Genomic DNA, 20,493 nt, shown 5'->3' with positions numbered 1-20,493 from the left:
GACGAGACGAGTGCTATACCGTGGACGAGTTGGACGGATTACAGCAACCACAATGTGTTACGACGCTTGGAGACACCCATGTGGATGGGGAATCATTTGCGTTTTCGGGTTAGATGCTGCGCCGTACTTGTTTACTACGGAGAATCATAGAGCGGGGAAAGTGCGCCGAAGCCTTGGGCTGCCAGGCTGCATCCACAAGTCATTGCCGCAGGATGCACTTGTATAGGTACCTGCACTCGTACTTGTAGTGATCTATTACCAGTATACCTACATAGCTCTCCGTGCTGGTCCAGGCGGCATACCCTCTTATCAGCAGCATATCCGATTCCTGCCGACAAATAAGCGAAGGAGGGTGGTGGTCGCCATGGACTCGGCGAAAAGGCCCTTCACAACGAGGAATTTTCACCAACCCGCAGCCTAGCGTTCACCGACTCCGCAAACTTCCTCGGCATCTTTCTGTGAATTTCCAGCCTCTCCAGCGGCGGCGAATTTCATATGTCAGCCCCAGAAAATCCCACCCGCTACCACGACCTCCATCATCCATCATCTCGTCACCCTCGGCCGTAACCACCACATCTCTACGTCGCCTCATCCCCCGTCGACAAACCCTTTTCTACCATCCTATCCTCACACCACGACCACCGCCTGATATAAGAAAGCCCTGCAAGAAATGACGAGATAACAGAAGAATGACGACAGTTTCGCCGCCCAAACCCTGGGAGCGTGCTGGATCAACCGGTAAATAGTTTTCCAAGTGCTTTCAAGAGAGCCTCGATCCTGACCAAGCCTTTGCAGCTCCCTCTGGAACAAGTACACCTGTACCCTCTACCGCTATGACCGCGGCTTTACCAATGGACTCGTCCGCCACAGATTCCGGCGCCCCAGCGCTGCCCGACCGACCCTCGACGTTGAACAACGTTGTCAATCAGAATGCATCCAACTTTACAAACCAGAACCGCTTTGGCATGAATAACACACCTTATTCGGGACCCTATTCGTCATATTCGTCCCCTTACTCGAGGTTTGGTGGTGGCATGTATGGTGGAGGCATGTACGGAGGCGGCTATGGGTATGGCAGCAGCATGTACGGCAGCGGCATGTATGGAGGATATGGGAACTACCCAGGGATGCCAGGCGACCCCAATAACCAAAGTCTGACCCAGACGTGGAACAACAGCACAGCCGCGACTTTTCAGATCATGGAAAGTATTGTCGGCGCGTTTGGTGGATTTGCGCAAATGCTGGAGAGCTCATATATGACGACGCGTTCTTCGTTTTTCGGTAAGTTCTTTACCCGCCACAACCTGCTCAAGAGACTGACAGCTCGGGACAGCAATGGTCTCTATGGCCGAACAATTGGGCAATTTACGCCAAACCCTTGGGTCAGTTCTCGGGATTTTCACGCTCATGCGATGGATTCGGACCCTGGTAGCAAAACTTACTGGTCGGCCACCACCTGCCGATGCGACAGCCCTCACACCTGCGGCCTTCTCATCCTTTCTCAATGGTGGTCACAGTTCGACCCCTGCAACACTACCTGACGGTTCACCTGCACCAGCCCGTCCGTCAAGGAAACCGTTTATCATGTTCGCCATTGCCGTCTTCGGCCTGCCCTACCTCATGAGCAAGTTGATCCGCGCCATGGCCCGCTCTCAGGAAGAGGAAATGCGTCGGCACCAGGAAATGGCGATGCCATACGCCGTGGGTGCGAACGGAGAACAAATCCCCATCGACCCCAAGAAACTCGATTTTTGCCGAGTGTTGTATGACTACACTCCCACTCCACAGTCTGGTGGAATGGACCTCGAAGCAAAGAAAGGCGACTTTGTTGCCGTGCTCTCCAAGACGGATCCCATGGGCAACGCGAGCGAGTGGTGGAGGTGTCGCGCGCGAGACGGCAAGATGGGATATCTCCCGTCTCCCTACCTCGAACCGATTCAGAGACCCATGCCAAAAGCCACGCCACAAATCACAGAAGGAAAGGCCACTCCGCCGATGATGGAATCGGACGAGATGATGGCTTCACACAAGCCCAAACTTCTCCGGAACACAGGTGAAGTAGAGCCCGAGTCTCAGGCAGTAATGGACGCGCTGGGCGAGCGAGACAAGGAGCACAAGGCGCGGTACAACGCTCTGTATGCGCCGGCGACGATGAAGAAGCCGACTGTTGACGTCAAAGGGCCACACATGGACAGCAAACCCGGCGATATCAGCGCAGAAAGTTTCCAGAAGAGCGCCTTTTATTCTTGATGTAAGCCATTATATTGGAGCGGGGGACACCAAAAAAAGGGGGGAGCGGACGGAGGGGGCGGGCGAAACAGGTGTTTTGTTTCGGGGGAGCCAACACCAAAAACCGATATCCTTGCAAGTTGCTCAGCAGGAATTATTCATATAATTGGAAGAAAGGGACATGGTTGTCCTTGTTCGGGCTATGCTTGCTCCGTTCTCTGTCGGACAGACCCTTGTTCCCCACGCGATGTACCTCGTACTTTGTACACTTTGCAATCTTTGTCATTTTTTCCCCATATTTCCATTAAGCCCTGGTGCTACTAGGTGAGATGGCCTGTTTTGTCTACACATGTTGTCTGTACGTGGAGAGAGAGGGAGAAAGGTGTAGATGTATGTATCTGGCAGTTATGTATGTAGCCAGAGAGCCAGATAGCCAACTAATGACTTGATATCAGACCACACCACACCACACCACACCAGAGCAGACAGAACAGACAAAACACATCTAGGTATCGAGGTGTCTAGATATCCAAGAAGAAAAAGTTATCAAATCAATCACTACACTACCAACGCACGCGCAAAGACAGGCTTAGCGAGGTATGTAAACTCAGTTGACAATAATATAAAGAATAAATCAATACCCCTAGAGAAAATAATAGGTAGCTTTTGAGCACCGCCAAATCCCATCACATCACATCCGACAGACAGACAGAAAGACAGATAGATCGGTCAAGCAACAGAACTTTTTGGAGTGAGCAAAATGTCACAAGAGTGCAACTCAGTGAGCAACAAGGCAACAATCGCAACAGCGTCAAAAGCGCGGGCAGAGAGAAGCCGACTGCCTGATTGCCCGGCTGACACAGCAGCAAATCGACACAACAAACAAAACGCCATGAAATGAATCCACAGACAACACAGGATGGCCCTCATGGTCCCGTCGAGTATCAATGCCCCTTACAAGGTGAAGGTGGTGTTCCGTGCCGGTGTGTTCAGACACAATCTCGCTGCTCTCCTTGTCGAGATAGTTCACCAAGTTCCACGCTCATCAATGCCGAATTCAGGGGGTGTTTTGAAAGGCGTAGACGAGGCTAAAGCTCCAGGAAATTCAGAATCGGCCTCGATGGCGCATATCCCTTGTCTGCTAGCATAGTTAGGCCAACGTTGGTATTCCTATTGGGAATTCATCACAAGAGGGTGCCATATGAACGTACCTTTGGCCCGACTTCGTCGTCGTCGTCGTCGTCATCGTCATCATCCTCTTCCTCCTCGTCTTCTTCCTCGGCTACCAGTGTAACGCCCTCTTCACTCCCCTCACTATCGTCACTGCTGTCGTCACTATCATCCGCGGATTTCTCATCCCAGCTACCTCGTCGAGTCGAAGAACATCTCGCGCCATTAACGACAAGTGGACCTGTTGGGGATGTCGAGCCACTGCTATGTCCTGATCTTTTCCTTGCAGCTCGGGATGGTTCTCTCGCAGTCTCCTTCGAGGGCACACCGGTGTGTCGTTTGGTTTTTGCACTGGTGGTCTTGGACGAAGCCACGTTCTTCTTCTGCGCCAAGGAGCCACTCCCACTCTGTGTCTCCTGCCACCGTCTTCTTGATGAGCCGGAGCCGGAGCTTGAGCTCCCGGCCGCTGCGGTCGACATAGGTTCGTCTTTCTCCTGTTTGACACTGATCTTGCGATTAGAGAGGTATCTGCCGTCAAGGCCACGCACGGCACTGAGGGCTTCGGTTGGAGTTTTGTATCGTGCCCGCGCGGTCCCTTTGTTTTTACCGGGATTGCGGCTGTCAGGGTGAATCTCAAGGTAGAAAACGTTGCCGTAGCGTCTGAGTAGGTCACGCAGTTCACTCTCGGACTGGTAATATGGTAACCCAGAGATGAATATTTTGCTGCCGTCATTGCCACGACGGACAAGGGGAGGGGCAGACGGTGGCGAGGGAGGCCGTGCAGAGTCACTATTGAAGCGAGTGCTGTAGGACGTTGGTGGAGCCATGGTGCTTGGATGGGTTGAATGTGGTATATATGAAGGTCGAGGCGGACAGACTCCAGATGGGTATGCTGTCGTAGCTGTGGCGATAGTAGGAGCGAGTGAAGGCGCCGTTGGTTGAGCAGCCCAAGTCGCCATTGTTGTGTACGGTGTTGGGTAGCTTACGGATACCTGGTGATGAGCAGAGGTCGTATAGAGAGGATGTCTTCGAAAAAGTTAGATAGAGATAGCAAGTTGGCCCGAAAAACATACGCAGAGGGCCGTGTCGTTATAGCAGGTCCTTGTAGGTTCGGGAGATACAACCCTGTTGGTCTCTCCGACGTGATGATCCCATTACTTTCTTTTGGTCCTTGTATCTTTCTCAAACTGCCGTCCTTCTCTTGGGCAACCAGTTTGACACGCACACGTTGGCCATTCCAACCTTGCTTGCAGAGATTCTCTATGTCTTGTGAGCGGGTGCACGGCAGTTCTGGGAATTGGACATACCATAGACTTTGACGGCATCAGCCTTACCCTTGATGGTGCAATGTCCCAACTGGGTCCCATCACCGGCGCTGAAGACTTCAGCTTTCAAGCTCTGTTCACCTCCCAGACTCCTCGTCATGTCCTTGAGTTCTTGCCATCGACAGTGGCGTGGAATCTAAGATATTCAGGTCAGCCTTGGAGACGCATCGAAGGGGCCTTAGCAACATCGCCTTGACCTACATCTTGAATAAGGATAATATAATGCTGCTCGTCTTTGCTCGAATGTCGAAGTCGAGGACGTTCCTGCCTCTGAGGCATGTCTCAGGAGTGCTAGAATGACTGAGAGCGTCAATGCTTCAAACCGAACCCTGGATTCCCGTCAAAGCTTTTTGCTGTTTGTTTTTCATCCACAATATGACTCGAGATCGGCCAGTAGATCTGACACTCTTGCTGGCAAACGCCTTCACCGCAGTTGTGTGGGAACAAGAGGTGGAGGTCAGCCTTTATAGATTCCGACTGATACATATGGAACAGGTTGATAGTGGAGCTCTAGCCACTCCCCCCTCAGATAACGCAGGAGGGTCGCTTGCTTTGGGAAGAGGAAGAGGCTATCAAGCAGTAACAAGGTAGCCCTAGCGAGGACAAGGGTCGGGAGATGGATTCATGGATCTTCTCTCCGGCTAGGTGGCTCAGCAACACAATACGAGCCCAGATGTCAAGTGGGAAAGACTCGTGAATTTCCTTGGCTGAGACTTCTGGCACAGAACAGATATTTTGTTTTGAGAAGAAAACCAACCTTTGAGAGATTCTTCAGACCGATTTATAGATTTGACCTACCCACGCCTTTGCGACCACGATACACAATGGCTTGACTCTCCAATGCAGTACATCTCTTGTTGAGGATGTCGCGGCCACGACTTGATTCAGGTTCGCCGCGGTGGAGAAAGATGGCATCGAAGCTCTGGATCGAACCCAATAGGAGGTCCAAAAACAAAGACTGCGTTGAGGCTCGCAGGTGACCTCCATCGGAAGAAATGTGATATCAGATCACAAGTGGCTTGCATATTAGACGATGGCTTGCTCCCTCCCTCTTGGAGCAAGCCGACCACCAAGCAGTCATGCCAACTGACCAAGTCTCCCACGATAGTGAGTGAAAGGCGCGCTATATCGGACAGGGAGATTCCGGGATATCCTTGTCTGACGCTTAACCAGAATTTATGTAGGAGTTTGTCTGCAAGCCACTTGGCGAGGGGCCGATGGCGTCCAATCGAAGTCGCTACAGTAATAGCAGAACGTCAGTGAACCCAGGAAACCCATTGCGGACGAGATGTCTCGCGGAGGAAGGCCTTGACAGGCATGTGCATGGAGAATGGACCCTTGAATCTGTCAACGACAATTGTCGTTATCGGCAAGAGTGCCCCCGTATTGTGTGCAAAAGAGGCTGGCTGGAGCAATTCCTAGGCAGGGCCTAACGTAAAAGAAAGAGGGCTTGCTGCAAGTCAAGACAAGATTCTTTGGTTCGACTGGGTCCGGAGGCTCTCGTGAGCTTATAAGAGGCAATCGGGCCCAAACGCTAAGGATCGATTCGGTCAGTGAACTGGAGAAAGGCTGGTGACAAGGGCAACATGGCCGTGTTCCCAATCTGAAGATATGTTTGCGAAGCATCCGAGTTTTAACCCCTGCTGGGATGGATCGTACACCAACCTCGGGTCAGGCAATTTCCCACGATCTTAAGACAAAAGACAGTGCAAGTTGTCCAGCGTGTTTGCTTCATCACCGTTGAGCGGCCTCTTTAGAGAGGGCACTAGAAGCAAATAATGCTCCGGAAGGCTTCTGGAGGGGAGGACAGCGTAATTGCCACACACCTAATAGTCCCCTGGAGTTTCAAGACGCTCTCGCGTAGCAGTGCATTGGTGGCTTGCCAGGGTCAGCTGGAACGCCAGAAATCTCGGTCCTCGATTCCCTGTAATGCATGTAGGAGACGCCCAAAGGGATCAAGTTCGGCCGTTTCCAAGGACCATACTGCTGTCAAGTCGCAAGTAGGAAGGCCGGGGAGACGGAAGACACTATGTTGGTAACTTCATGCCATCATCACACATCTAGTGGCTGCGGGCGAACCAGTTTTGACACATTGGCTGCTCTGGTTTGACACGAGGTGTACTCGGTAGTGTTGCCCATTTTCCCTCCTTGTCCCAGCAAACCGAAATTGTATTTTATAGCGGCCTCCTCCTGACATCTTGGAGGGCGCCGTGCCCCGTTTCCCACCTGGTGGTACAGCAGGCCCGCAGGATCTCTGAACTCTGGAATCCGCTCTGAAGCGAGGGACAAATTCGGTGCATTTGTGTGCGACTAGGATCTGAGCCGCATATGCACAGTTTGGAGAGCTGATCTCATCGAGATCTCGACCGTTGACCGAAGGAATGTCATCCGCCTCATTGGAGGCTCGATCAGCTGCTTGTACGACTTTCCGCTCACGGGTGGCGATGAAAATGCATCAAAGAGGGTGGACTGAAGGCTTGCTCGACTGGAGAAGCCAAGCAGCGATCATGTCGGTCACCGATCAGCATCAGTTGAGGTCGAGGTGTTTCATTCGTCCATGTGTCGTCGCTCTTGCATTTTGGAAACTGGATCTTGGAATAATTGACCAGTCAGCATGTCAAAGAGACATGCTCCCGCATCAAGCCGTCGCCCTTCAAGCAGGTTTGCTTCCGCATTGTGGGCGATTAGTGCGTGACGCAAACCACGCTCATCTCCCGTGGCAAGGACTGACCATAGAGACTATTGTAACGTCTTTGAGCCATTCTTTAATACTGCCTAAAAACCGTTGTAATGTGGCGTAGAGTCACGCGGCAAACAGTACCGAAATGCTAGCAAATGAGGCAGTGAGATGAGGGATACATGTATGCAAAACCAAACAAACGCTTCCAACGCTCAGATTCCCACGCCCGGGTCTCAAATGCACCAGTTGTCCTTCCGCAGTGGTATTTTCCATCCTCATGTCCCAAAAATGTGGCAAAGATAATATGCACCTTGATGCACCCGTGGTCTTGTCATCACACCAGATCGGAACCAGTGGCAGCAGCCTCCAGCCTTCCGTGAAAGCTGGTACCCTTTCAAAGCAGTCCACCGGGGTTTGTTCGCTGCAAAATGCCCAATTATATTGCAGCTTTTGATCCATTCTCACGGATTGAATGTGTTGTACCGTTGGGAGGTCATCCTGCATAGAAGATCCCACGACAGGTCCCGAATATCCATCGCCCTGAGTCGTGTCCAATAGGGCAAATTCTGCATTTGCTCCGTGTGTTGTACTTGTTGTAGTACGAGATGTCCTTTGTTCCCAGGCGTCTTCATCTCTCCACTTCACTCGCTGGTCGTATGTCTCAATCGTATTCAATCTGTTTGTTCCAAGTGCTCCAGGGTGGAAATTTAGGAGGAATTGCAATCGGAGGAAGGATTGAAAGGAGGGGTTTGGAAAAGGATGGCCCCGGACAGATCAATTCATTTGACAAAGCCAACCACGTTGGCACATCTTTGGCAGTAATATGAGTTCATGCCGAATCGGACTGCGCCACTGTTCTGAGCAGGAAGCGAGGTATCAATACTCAGAGATCGTTGACATCGAGAGCAGCGAACAATGTCTAAGGAGGACTTGGATGAACTGGAAGCGCTCGATGACAGGGTGTTGATGCTGTCGTCGCTTTTATTGGACTTGGGGCCGATTTTGGTGGCGTTGGAGCCATTGGCTGCCAATGTCCGAAGCTGTAAGAGGGAAGAAGGTGTCGACGATGCCATTTCTGACAATATGGAAGGTGCTCGTAGGTCGCAATTAGTATGTGAATAAATGAAGGGTGCCTCAGCGGTATCGTCCCCTTTTCAAATGGTAATGGTATGGCAGAAATCAAGGGGGAAGGGCGGCAATAGATCAGGAATACTGGTCGAGAGCGGATAATAAGATTGCGTGGAAAGTGCAGAATTCAGCGCAAGAGATCGGGGATGGCAATGGCTTGTGATATGGACATGGACGGTTCTCGTGAGGGAAGCCTTGGATGGAAGGCGATGAAACGCGACCAGGGGTGGGATGGGAATTACTAGTGCAGGTCGAAACTGGATATCGACGGGATCGAGGACAAATGAGGGCCGAGGACGATGGGTAGGGAGGCACACAAGAGTCTTGAAATCTTCGATGGCATGGGAATCAAAGATGGCATTCTTCCAATGAGTGGGATGTGAGATGGTCGATGACCACCGCGACCTCGATCGCAGGAAACCAAATCGACTTTACGCGCGGCGGCACGAGAACTTTAGCACTGGCTGGGAACTCCAGGCCCCCTTTCAAGCCGAAGACGCCTCTTCCACCCGGGGACTGTTGGACCTTTTCCGGGCTGTTGATCCCCAATCACGGCTTGCCCTGGGCTTGAAGAGGACCCGACCGTGCCTATTCCGAACTGGTTTTCTTCTCTCGCGGGCTTATGTTCCGGGCACTGTCGGATGTCTTATTGGTGAACGCCACAATTGGAGGGGTAGCCTGGGGGGCTGGCCACGCCTAATATTCCCACTAGCAGCCTTTTTTCATCATCTCCGATCTGTCACTTTTAGGTTGCTGGGCCGATAGAACCGAGGCGTTTGTACTCGTACCTCGTAGTTTGTACGTCCTTGACAACGGGTACGAGTTGCAGGAGATCGATCTGTTTTCGGAGAGGGCAATATGCCACAGTAGCCACACTTTCCAGCCCTACCCCTTGTTGGTCACCTGTGCGAGGTCAACGCGGGTTTTTCTGGAGACCGAGAGTACCAGGAAATCCCGGAACCATGATGGTCCACAATGGCCGTCGGCTCAAGTGATCCGTCAACCGCCAAAGTACCGAGTACTCATGATTGTACACATGATCAGACATGAGGATAAAGTCCCTCGTACTTGGGATATGAGGCATTCTCAGGGGTGATCAAGACTGACCCGGATATCACCTCACCGGGAGAGAAATAACTCACCAGAATTGTTAATCATGAGCCAAGCGAGATGTTGATGAGCGTGCTGCCACTACCATTTGCACCTGAAGATTGTCGTTTCCCGTCCCACGAGGGAAGGATATCTTCTCACCGGATATCCGGTTCCGCGCCATATGAAAAGGGCATTATTCACTCAATGCAACAAGAGAAGTACCAAGCAGGCCTCCATCCGATCCTCATGTGGTTTTTTAGGTACCTAGCTAGCAGGTGGGTGGCAGGCACCCAGCAGGCTGTACATGCAATGGCTTAGTCACTCACCTCGAGTAAAGTCAGCACTCATCAGCAATCCGAGCTTATCGGTCTATCTTCAATAGTCGCTCAATGTTTACTGTCTGACAATAATGGGCATGTAGCGTTTCCCACTCGGCAGCACCAATCAACCCCTCTGCTTTTGTGCTGTCAGACATGTTTTCCATGACGTCAGGCTTTGGGAAACAATCTGGTGCAACCAAGATCAAATTCGACCCACGTTTTTGGATCGTCAACTACGAAGTTTTGCGACAAGACGGTATACTTCATTCCTTGATACTGCGTCCAGCGTGAAGATATACCACTTAATCCAAGTGATCTTTGTCCTCACTTCACTTTCCCTTTTGTTCCTCACACTCCTTCCTCAACGACCTCGATCTCATTCGCAATTGGCCTCATTCGAAGCACATCACGAAATTCGCACCCAAAGAAAGTCCCCCCACCTCAGATTCGCTATTCAGATCCTCCAATACAACTCGATCTCGTGTATTGCAGGTGCACAACCTCAGGTGATCTTTACTCTTCATCCACTCCAAAATCCCACCCGGAAGAATACCGTTGGTTGGAAGACGAATTTGGTTCATCGCAGTACCGAGGGACAAAACTGCGCCGTTGCGACTTGCGGGAGGCAGCCCCGCCACCATCAGAAAAGAAAGAAAAATAACAATGGGCAAACAACCCAACCTCTTTAGCTACCCCACAGTCGACGACGTCGCTGCGCATCTGCGCGTTTATATCCTCTCCTGCCAAAAGGCGGCTCTTCACCGACACGATTGCTTCAAAGTCGCTGTTTCTGGCGGCAGTCTTCCCGCAACCCTCGCAAAGGCGCTCCTTACGCCAGGTCACCAAGAAGACCCCGCACTCGGGCCACAATTTTCGAAATGGCAAATCTTCTTCGCCGACGAACGAGCCGTACCTTTCGATGACAAGGACAGTAATTACGGGCTGCTGAAGGAAGAACTTCTCGATAAAATTCCGTCTGAGCAAGGGACGCCCACTGTCCATCCTATCGATGTGACGCAGCTCGGCAACACCCAAGAGCTGGCGGACCAGTACCAAGAAGTCCTCATGTCAACATTTGCCAGCAAGGACTCTGTGAAAGTGCCCATCTTTGATCTGATCCTCTTGGGCTGTGGACCAGACGGCCACACATGTAGTTTGTTTCCCGGCCACGAATTGCTGCGAGAAGCAGACGCCTGGGTGGCTGCAATCGAAGACAGCCCGAAACCGCCGCCAAAAAGGATCACCTTGACTTTGCCCGTGTTGACACATGCTCACAAGATTGCGTTTGTCACCACTGGAGGCGAGAAGAAAGGAATCTTGAAGAAGATCCTAGAAGCGGACGATGAGGGAAGAAGCCTACCTTGTGGACTGGTTAATGAAGGCGGCGGGGAGAAGGTCAGCTGGTTCACAGATGATGCAGCGGTGGAAGGAGTGGCATTCCCTAGGAGGGGAAGCCTGTGAAGAGAAGGAGTGCCACGGCGAATACACACCTACTTGTTAGCGGACAAGGTTGAGACTGTCTTCCCAGATTGGTACTCTGTTGAGAGAAAGGTCGCGGCCCTTGCGGTGTGGGTGGCTTTTGAGCAGTCACCTGTATCCCGAGTTCTCCATTGCCTCGAGCCTGGCTTGAAAGCTCCGAGTCGGAACCCTTGGGGAAATGGAAGGTCCGTAAGGGCTGGTGTCACGATTTCTTTTATGTTTATTCGATTCTTATATTAGATGTACCTTGGCTGCATGCGTCCCTTGGGAGTTGATTAAGCCAACGTACTTGTTATAGAGAACAAACTTTCTAAACGCTCGAAAGAAGTGTCAGAGACACGACCCAGGATCGGCGAGCTGGCTCCATGATCATCCATATGTGGGTCAACTGGTTGAGCCCAGGATTTGACTGGGATCTCCTCGTTGAGATAGAGCCGTCAAGGGCCGCCTTAGGCATCGGGTTTAACGGCTGCGTCGCCTGTAAGGACACCTTACAAGTGGTTTCCGGGGGGCTCGGGTACCCGCGTGGGCAGCGGATCCCAACGCAGTACCCCGCGGACTTGCAGGTTGGGTGCCTAATGATCCTCCAACCCTCCCTCCATAGCTCCCTTTTACGTATAGGTGGGCAGTAGGTCAATCCAACATGCGCTCAGACCAATTGACGTACCTGACATTGACCAGTTGATCGGACCTCTGGTCTTCCCTTTTCCACATGCAACAGCTGCGACATCACCATTTACCACCCTTCCCCCTCCCACTGAGTTTCCCCTTCAAATGCGATTTTAGGCAAACCGCATATGCTGACGAAATATTTGCCCCATGGAGCTCGGCGTATCTACATACATACGTACGCCTACACCCAGGCTCTGCCCGACACCAAGTATCTGACATACCCCTCCTGCATCTCGGATGAGTCCATCCCTTTACGAACCCTGTTGCAGCGAATCGACGAAGGATTGATTCTCCGGCCTGGTGAGCTTCATCATGTAATTGTTCATAAAAGCACATCGAAACCTACGACTCCCCACAACATGTTTTCTTCGCGGATATCTACTGTAGGATCAGTAATCACACCGACACGCCTAGCTTTGCAATCCGACCCCCCAAGTCGCGCGCGAATTCATAGTGGATAGAACACCAAAGCCGAGGTTTAGGTGTTTGGATGCTTACATGCTGGTGGACCGCCGATACTCTCCTCTCTTCTGTACTTGTAGAGGAGGGAATTGCGTGAATACTACTGGCATTGATCCGGTGGAAGAGAAGGAGTGTTTGGCCCGTGGTTGATACTGCCAGGACGCGTTGAAATCCACATTCAAACATACATAAGTACGTTTTCCATACTGTATATATACACACGTCAATCCTTCCAACGAGACCACCACTACATCCATTCCCAGTTTCCGCTGAATTACAACGACGACTACCAACAGAAAGGGGCCGGGAAACAATGTCTTCTTCTTCCATCACATCCCACACATTCACCTCCCCCGCCTCCTCGAAACCATACGCCTACCTCGCCGCTGGCCCCTCCAATGGGCCCCTTGTGGTCTTCCTCCACGGCTGGCCGGCGATCGCCTTGACATGGAAACCCCAGCTGCTCTCACTATCGAGCCTGGGCTTCTACTGCGTCGCCCCGGACATGCCTGGGTACGGGGGCACCTGGACGAGTGACAACCCGAGCGACTTTGCGCTGGAGAAGATCGTGCCGGACCTGCTGGAGCTGGTGAAGCACCTGGGCCGCAAGAAAGCCCTCTGGGTCGGCCACGACTGGGGCTGCGGACCGCTGTACGCCCTGGCGAGCCACCACCCAGAAGTGTGCCGCGCGATCGTGGGCATCTCGGTGCCGTACCGCACGCTGGAGCTGGGCCTTCCGGGGCTTCTCGACCTGATCGACCGCGACGTGTACCCAGAGAGCGAGTTCCCCTACGGCCAGTGGGACTACCAGGTCTTCTACGAGCAGGAACCCCGGGCGATCGACCGGCAATTCGAGTCCAACCTGCCCGTGTGCCTGAAACTGGTCTACTCCCGCGGCAGCCCGCACAGCGGCAAGGCACAGGCGCGCACCGCCCAGGTGACGCGGCACAAGGGCTGGTTCGGGGGGCCCGACGCGCCGCTCCCGGACCTCCCGCTCGACAAGACGGTGCTGGACCAGGACATCTACACGGCGCTGATCGCGAGCGCGCAGAAAAACGGCTGGAAGGGCGCCACGGCGTGGTACCTCAACCACGGCGCGAACCGGCGGTACACGCTCGAGCGCAGCGTCGACGACGGCGTGCTGGCCATGCCCGTGCTCTTCATCCACACGGCCTACGACGCCGTGTGCCAGACGGTCGACAACCCGAAGCTGACCCAGGCCATGCGCGACAAGTGCCGCCACCTGACCGAGTTCGTCATCCCCGCCGGCCACTGGGGCAACCTCCAGTGTCCCGAGGAGGTCAACTCGGGCATTTCCAGCTGGGTCTTGAAGAATCTGCCCGACTGGTGGCCCGGCCCGGAGATGAAGAGTCGTTTGTAGGTAGTCAGTCGAGCTGTGTACGAGGTATACTCGAGTACTTTGTCAAATACATACCCTTATACCTCATACCTTGCTATCTTGTGTCTTGCATCTTTTCTCCCTCTACCGTGCTACTACTTGGGAGATGTGAAATGTGAAATTGTACACAGGAGAGTATTCTCTCTACTCTACCGAGACAAATTGATTTCTTCGTGTCGGGAGTGGAGTGATTGATTACCTTGGGGTATCTACCTACCTTATCTACCTGCCTTCTACTTCTCCTTCTATATTGGGAAATTTCCCCCTGTGCAACTCTCCTATTTCCCTTTGTAATATGGGGTATTTGATGTGCACCTAGATAACATCATCCAGATTCCTGGCTGAGAACGACATATATAAGTCGCTTCTCTGCCTCGCACGGAGCAGAGAGTGCGTTGCCACAGGAAATAGGTATCTAGGTACCTAGGTATGTATGGGACTACCTACTACTAGGTACAGTAGCTTCAGCAACGCACCGTATGGGTTTGTCTGTCTGTCTGGCTGTCCACTAAATGATCTGGCGCCGCCATTGTGGGCCCTCCTCCCTCCTTCTCCTTCTTCGCTACATCTCCATCCCCAGACACAGGCTAGGGGCAGGGGTATACAGTATAGGTAGTCAGTCTCAGACATGACATTTCAGATTCCACCAATGTCGTCAAAAGGTATACGGACAGCAACACGGTAGAAAGTTTCTCGACTTGTCGGTCAATCCTCGCTGACATCAAGTTTCCTCCGTCTGAGCTGTAATGTCGAGGGGGGTATAATGCCGTTCCTTGCTCTGCTCTACCCATCGCCTGATATATTGAAAACTGGCAATACTTGATTTGTTGTACTGACGGAACTGATCCGCCAATTTTGTGGTCTTTTTGTGAGCATCTGTTGTGCTCGATATAGAAATTGTCCCTTGAATCAGTAGACTTCCCTTGAATCAAGCCATCTATCCCGGAGCTTGTCGCCAGGTATGGTGAAAGCTATGCCGCTGTTGACCGCACGGTTTTGTCAAAAGCAACTGTCTGAAGTCGATGCCCCTATCACATGTGACAACACGGGGCCAATGTGTAGGGGTCGCATGGGTTGTCCCAACGTCAGGGAACCTGGAGTGGTGCCCAGTTGGCTGCTTGTAGACGTCAAGGATCACCTTTCATCCGCCAAAGGTAGTCTACACGCAGACTGAACGGCTGCTATGATCGTCGAAATTTGGGGATTTGATTTTGCAATTACAACTTCCAGTCACGCTCATTGAAAGAATCGAACGAGGATAGCTTCGCGCAGCTGGAAATCCTGCCAGTCCACACCTCACCTCTTCACCCGTTTGTGTAAATGCAAAGATGCCGAGCTGTCGATGTTTGGGGCTTCGGCATCGCCGATCGTCTTGGGCCAGATCTTCGACTGAAGGAGCTCGTTTGCATGGGGACGTTGCGCACTCTGCCATGAAAGCATCTTGATAAGCACATCAGCAATAGAGGCTGGTCGTGATTTCAAGTTCCGTATGATATCCTGATGAGTGACGCTGCTTACACCTTTTTCCCACCGGCAATGTTCCTGGAAGAAAAGCTGATACCCTGAAAGTCCCATGGACCAAACATCCACGCGGCAATCATAGGGTTCCTGGTTTAGACTCTCATTCTGATATTTGAGCTTGAGAACTTCCGGTGCGAGATATGCGATTGTTCCACAGTAGTGATCCGTTGAAGTGGCATCGAAAGTAGCGCTCCCATAATCAATAATTATTGCATGTACAGGCGAGTACGACACGATCATCATATTCGTGGGCTTCAAGTCTCTGTGCATGATACCATGTTGATGCAGATGGGCAAGGCCTTTCAAAACCTGGCGGAAGGCAGACATGCGAACATCGTATGGCCTTTTTGAGAGGGTCAAGTCAAGAAATGTCTGTCTGGCCAGTGGAGAATGAACCAGGTATACATCATTGATCTTGGACTTGCCTGTGCTGTATTCGTCGCCTCCCGAATAAAGATCAGCCATCAGATGGCAGAGGTTTGGCTTCCTAAGTAAGTAAATGGTACTTCACAGATTGACGGGCAAACTTACATGGTTTCCTATTTTCTTGTAGATCTGGATTTCCAGTTGGATTCGCGCGACCGTTGCTGGTGTACGCTTGACACGTTTGATTGCCACGGCCCGACCGGTAGATTTTTCGAATCCGGCCGACACAACACCACTAGCACCAGATGCAAAGGGGGAATGTATCAGAAACCCATGCAGTTCGTGGTGGTGCTCAAGAGGTGTCAGCTCCAGAGACATGGGAGGCACATCACCATCGGGATGAAGCTTGGTGAACAGCTCTCCTAGCTTTTCCCGATAGTTATTCTCATTCAATCCGGTAAACTCCAAATTGTAGGAGAGGTTGCCAAAGGACAGCGCAGTACGCACTGACCCAAGGACTCGCTGCGAGCCCTCGAGTCGTTCAATGCCATTGACCTGAACAACCTTGCCTTTGCCGACATGGAGCATCAGTGCACCATTTTGAGCATGATGGACCAGCCGAGCATGTCGACCATGGACATGATGTCTGTTTTTCTGGAGGGTCAACAGGAAATCAACGCCACCATTGACGAGATCCTTTCTGCCGCTCCCAATGACCCAGCCCAGCCTAGCGTGGTTGGTCAGAATCTCCAAGCTAAGTCGGTAGTAGCCCATCAACACTTGGGCTGGGTGCCCGTCTGTTGTATCACTAGAAACATCACTACCATCCCATTCAGGAGAGAGCTGCCGTGGGGTTTCTTCGATGAAAAGGAACTTCCGGATGTGAGGGTTCCAATCAGGTTCAAGCCTCGTACGTTCAGCAATGGAATGGAATGCAAGCACTGCCGCGTGGTTGACAGGGACTAGGCGAGCGAAGTCGCCCTGTAGCCTTGCACGGGTCCTGGGGCTGAAGAAGTGATCATCCAGGGGAATTGTATCTGGCGTATTGGGTAGGGTTTCAGTACCCTCCTTGTCCGCATCAGCCATTATGCATATGGCATGCCCAGGAACGAGAGGGGCGAGCGTGGTCTTCGGGGGGACACCGGTGTTTATATAGTAATCCTGGTCGCAAAAAGGCGTCAAGTGCAAATAGGCAGACGCACCACGAGGGGTGAACACCCCTGGCTATCTCTTCAGCATCATTTCCATGGCGTGATATATATGCTTGCACCGTGGATCAGTGAGAGCACGCATCGACGGCGTACCAAGGGGTCAGGATTGACGCAGTAACCTTGAGTATTTGCATAGTCAATCGTTGTTCTCGTTCGTGATGGACAATCGAGTCTCATTTGCGCTCGGCCAGAACCGGAGTTTCCCGTTGTTGCCGGCTTGGCACCCGATGCACGTGCCGCCCAGCCACTGGGCGGGTGCGACAACGACATTTACTAAACCTCATCACACCGACAACTCCCATTCTTCAACTCTACCACTCCCTCTACTCTTGATGTCACTGCACACTTCGACCCGATGTTAGATGACAGTGGCTGGCGAGAAGAAAGGACGCGTTCGCCGTCTGCCATCCCGGACGATGGCATCCGTGGCTTCCTGGAAGAGAAGACAGCACACCTCTTTGCCACCCAGCTACAGTCACGATTAGACGCCCTTGAACAAACCAGAGAAACCCCGAGATTCCTCAGACGCAACTCTTACAACCTCTATCTTGAGGGACACTTCGCCCTCATCGACCCACGCGAACTTGAGCGCACCACCCTCAGCCCCACACCTCCCTCCAGTGACGAAGACTCGACAACATCAGAACACACTCCTGACCCGAATTCCCAGATCAACCGCTACAAACCATACCTCCATGGAAATTTATTCGGCGCTCCCAAAACTCTTCGCGGCCGAATCCAACGGAAATCACTGCGCCAGCGAAAGAAGAAGACCGGCAAAATACCCAATCCAAATCACCGCATGTTACGTCGCTCCAGAGATAAGCCCAATTCGCTCTTTTACGAGCTGGAATGGGTGGGCAGGAACGCGGTGACCGTGTGCCAATTGACGCAGGATAATGCCGAATTGGGTAACAAGAAGGGCTGAATGCCAGAAATCCACATCTGGGGGTTTTGGCTAGCCCCCCACCATGGGTACACTGGTCCAGTGATCAACAGTCCACGCGAGTGTCATGCTTTTCAGAAGAGAATTGCATCCCGGATGGGACTTTCTCAGAAGCATGTCGACGCTATCAGACCACATTGGCCCCCATCCCAGCCTCGTGCACCTGCTCACCAAAGGCACGGCTTCAACGATATAAACGCGAATGGACATCGCCTCGCGTCTCGAAGAATCGAAGTCGCAAAGGTTGTCAAGATGGATGCGGTGATCAAGTTCAGGACACCCTTCCCACTGTCACGTGGGCGACCGACAATACTTTGAGCAGCCCGGCATGAGGTGGCTATATTCTGTGAATATATCTCTGAGAGTGGGTAGGGGAAAGAGCTCATGCGGCAATCTTCCCTCTTTATTCAGGGCTTAGGACAACAGCTTTGGGAAGATCTTGGATATTATTCTTTTCCTTCTGTAGGGTATTTGACTTTAGCGGGTGTTTGATAGTTTTTATATTCAATTAGTTGTGATCATCCTTGTCCGGCAACATGTCTGCCCAAAGGTTGGATCACTTTTTCACCCAGCCTCTTCGATTTCTGTCCGACAATTCGGCTTGTTCTGCCTGTTATATCTTCCTTCACCAACGTATCCATCGCAGGAGTCATGTCCAAACCCCTCTCCCCACCAGCACCTTGACATTTCCGACTCTCGACAGAATCAGAAGGACGATAGCGGTCGTCAGGGAACTCAGGATGGCCACGAGGATCAGATGGCCCGGGGTGAACGCGCCAGCCCGTCTCTGCGACCTTCCCACCGACCCCGGCGCGTAAGGACCGACCATTTTCTTGATCGGCTTCACGTCCTCGGCCACGGCGGTCTTGACGCCGCGCTGCATGCCCGGCAGGCCATCCATGCTCCACGCGTTTTTGTGCGCCCAGTACCTGTTCGTCGTAGCATCGAGCGAGGGACGCACGAGTCAGCATTCAGTTACAGGAACAGAGCGATGAAGGGCTCAAAGAACGAAACTCGGGGAGTGGAGGGGTGACGACGACAAGAACGAACCTCTCAATCCCATCTTCCCTCTTCCCGGCCTTTTCGCTGGCGACGCGCTTCTCGAAAAAGTCGTTGAGTGTCGGGCGGAAGCTGACAAACTCGTAGCACGGCATGGAGAAGCCGCACGACGTGCCGACCTGGTGGATGTCGACCAAGATGATGGAGCGGGTGCCCGGGATGATTGTGATCTTCTGCGAAGCGACGATGTCGTTGAACGCGGGCGTGCCGTATTCGAGCGGTGTGCCTGTACGGGTGGCAACGAAGGGGAATGGTTAGAAGAAGAAGAAGAAGAAGAAGAAGAAGAAGAAGAAGAAGAAGAAGAAGAAGAAGAAAATGAGTTCCACACTATCCAGAGCAAGAAAATGAGGGCAGATACGGGGAAGAGTGAGAGGAGAGTTCCCTCAACCTGAAAAGAAAGGAGACGAGACAAAAGCCCTCTATGGTGCTGATGCTTGTCGATCCCTCTATCCAATTCCATCCATAAGTTTGCACACGACATTATCACGTACCTTTACCCCAAAGTCTCAAAATCCGCGGCGGGCCCGAAAACGCATTGAACATGACGGTGATGCGCCCGTTGCCCGGTTCGTGCAGGTGGGAGGTCGTCTCGATGCCCGAGCCCGTCAGGTCCATGTACCAGAACTTGCGGATGACGACGTTCTTGTTGTCGTCGTCGTCGTTTGTCGATTTCTCTTCGTCGTTGGCATTGTTGTTTTTAATGCCATCACCACGCGCTGCACCGACCACTGAGCCGTTCTTGGGTTCCTTGATGACGCCGAAGAAGGGGCCGCCCTTGTCCGAGACGCCCTTGGGGGAGACGTTGACGTGTCCGTCGCCCGATAAAGGGGCCGAGGCGATGTAAAAGACCTTTTGCTCCAGAAGCCACGGGAGGAGCGAAGGGGGTAATGTTTCGAAGAACAGACCCATTCTTGCACTGTCCTGTCCTGTCCTGTTCTGTCTCTTGTCTTTTTGTCTCTTCCTGCCCTCTTTTTTTCTCTCCAAAGCCTATATCGACGCGGTAAGTTGGAAGAGACACCTCGTGTGAATTTGCTGATGTCCCGCCTGAAATTTAAGACGTGAGACAACCACAGTAGATGGGTATCAGACACTCCGAGACAGCAGCAGGAGAAATCGGTGAGTCCCGACAAACCACCCTGGATCGAGTGAATACAAATCCTGAGTGCCGAATATCCTGAATGGGATGGCTTCGTCTATTTGGACTGCTGTACAAAGCAAATGTAAAGGACTTCGCTACTATTTGATACACACCTGGTGAGTCAATCCTGGTAACCCCACCATTTTCGGCTCAATGACGCCAATTCCTTATTCTGGGGTACGCCCGATATCGGCAACCCACAAACCCGGCAAGGCTGTACACAGGCGGCGCGAGGCTGAATTTTTCACATCGTACGATGAGTGTAACTCGGCAATATACAACGATGATTGACTGTG

General features: G+C 52.3%; 7 protein-coding genes across 7 annotated transcripts; 4 read left to right on the top strand and 3 right to left on the bottom strand.

Moving 5' to 3' along the window:
* Positions 1 to 833: 833 nt before the first annotated feature.
* AYO20_10202 (hypothetical protein) lies at positions 834 to 2,250 on the top strand (the record flags this gene model as incomplete). Its single annotated transcript, XM_022648462.1, has 2 exons — positions 834 to 1,281; positions 1,334 to 2,250. The coding sequence occupies 2 exons, from the start codon at positions 834 to 836 to the stop codon at positions 2,248 to 2,250; spliced, it is 1,365 nt and encodes a 454-aa protein (XP_022495568.1).
* A 1,005-nt stretch (positions 2,251 to 3,255) lies between these two features.
* AYO20_10201 (hypothetical protein) lies at positions 3,256 to 5,003 on the bottom strand (the record flags this gene model as incomplete). Its single annotated transcript, XM_022648461.1, has 5 exons — positions 3,256 to 3,399; positions 3,441 to 4,425; positions 4,473 to 4,659; positions 4,707 to 4,860; positions 4,926 to 5,003. 5 exons carry the CDS (start codon positions 5,001 to 5,003, stop codon positions 3,256 to 3,258), a joined length of 1,548 nt encoding a protein of 515 aa, XP_022495567.1.
* Positions 5,004 to 10,607: 5,604 nt separating this feature from the next.
* On the top strand, positions 10,608 to 11,405 carry AYO20_10200 (6-phosphogluconolactonase; the record flags this gene model as incomplete). The annotated part of the gene is made up of 1 exon (XM_022648460.1): positions 10,608 to 11,405. The coding sequence occupies one exon, from the start codon at positions 10,608 to 10,610 to the stop codon at positions 11,403 to 11,405; it is 798 nt and encodes a 265-aa protein (XP_022495566.1).
* Positions 11,406 to 12,870: 1,465 nt separating this feature from the next.
* Positions 12,871 to 13,938, top strand: AYO20_10199 (hypothetical protein; the record flags this gene model as incomplete). The annotated part of the gene is made up of 1 exon (XM_022648459.1): positions 12,871 to 13,938. One exon carries the CDS (start codon positions 12,871 to 12,873, stop codon positions 13,936 to 13,938), a length of 1,068 nt encoding a protein of 355 aa, XP_022495565.1.
* A 1,314-nt stretch (positions 13,939 to 15,252) lies between these two features.
* AYO20_10198 (hypothetical protein) lies at positions 15,253 to 16,929 on the bottom strand (the record flags this gene model as incomplete). Its single annotated transcript, XM_022648458.1, has 2 exons — positions 15,253 to 15,960; positions 16,009 to 16,929. 2 exons carry the CDS (start codon positions 16,927 to 16,929, stop codon positions 15,253 to 15,255), a joined length of 1,629 nt encoding a protein of 542 aa, XP_022495564.1.
* A 480-nt stretch (positions 16,930 to 17,409) lies between these two features.
* On the top strand, positions 17,410 to 17,982 carry AYO20_10197 (hypothetical protein; the record flags this gene model as incomplete). Its single annotated transcript, XM_022648457.1, has 1 exon — positions 17,410 to 17,982. One exon carries the CDS (start codon positions 17,410 to 17,412, stop codon positions 17,980 to 17,982), a length of 573 nt encoding a protein of 190 aa, XP_022495563.1.
* Positions 17,983 to 18,649: 667 nt separating this feature from the next.
* On the bottom strand, positions 18,650 to 19,968 carry AYO20_10196 (hypothetical protein; the record flags this gene model as incomplete). The annotated part of the gene is made up of 3 exons (XM_022648456.1): positions 18,650 to 18,929; positions 19,051 to 19,285; positions 19,551 to 19,968. The coding sequence occupies 3 exons, from the start codon at positions 19,966 to 19,968 to the stop codon at positions 18,650 to 18,652; spliced, it is 933 nt and encodes a 310-aa protein (XP_022495562.1).
* Between the last annotated feature and the right edge of the window lie 525 nt (positions 19,969 to 20,493).

This window comes from Fonsecaea nubica (assembly GCF_001646965.1).
Source record: "Fonsecaea nubica strain CBS 269.64 chromosome Unknown Scaff105, whole genome shotgun sequence".
NCBI classification, from domain to species: domain Eukaryota; kingdom Fungi; phylum Ascomycota; class Eurotiomycetes; order Chaetothyriales; family Herpotrichiellaceae; genus Fonsecaea; species Fonsecaea nubica.
Note: the sequence above shows the minus strand (reverse complement) of the source record. Positions and strands in the feature narration are given on the sequence as shown.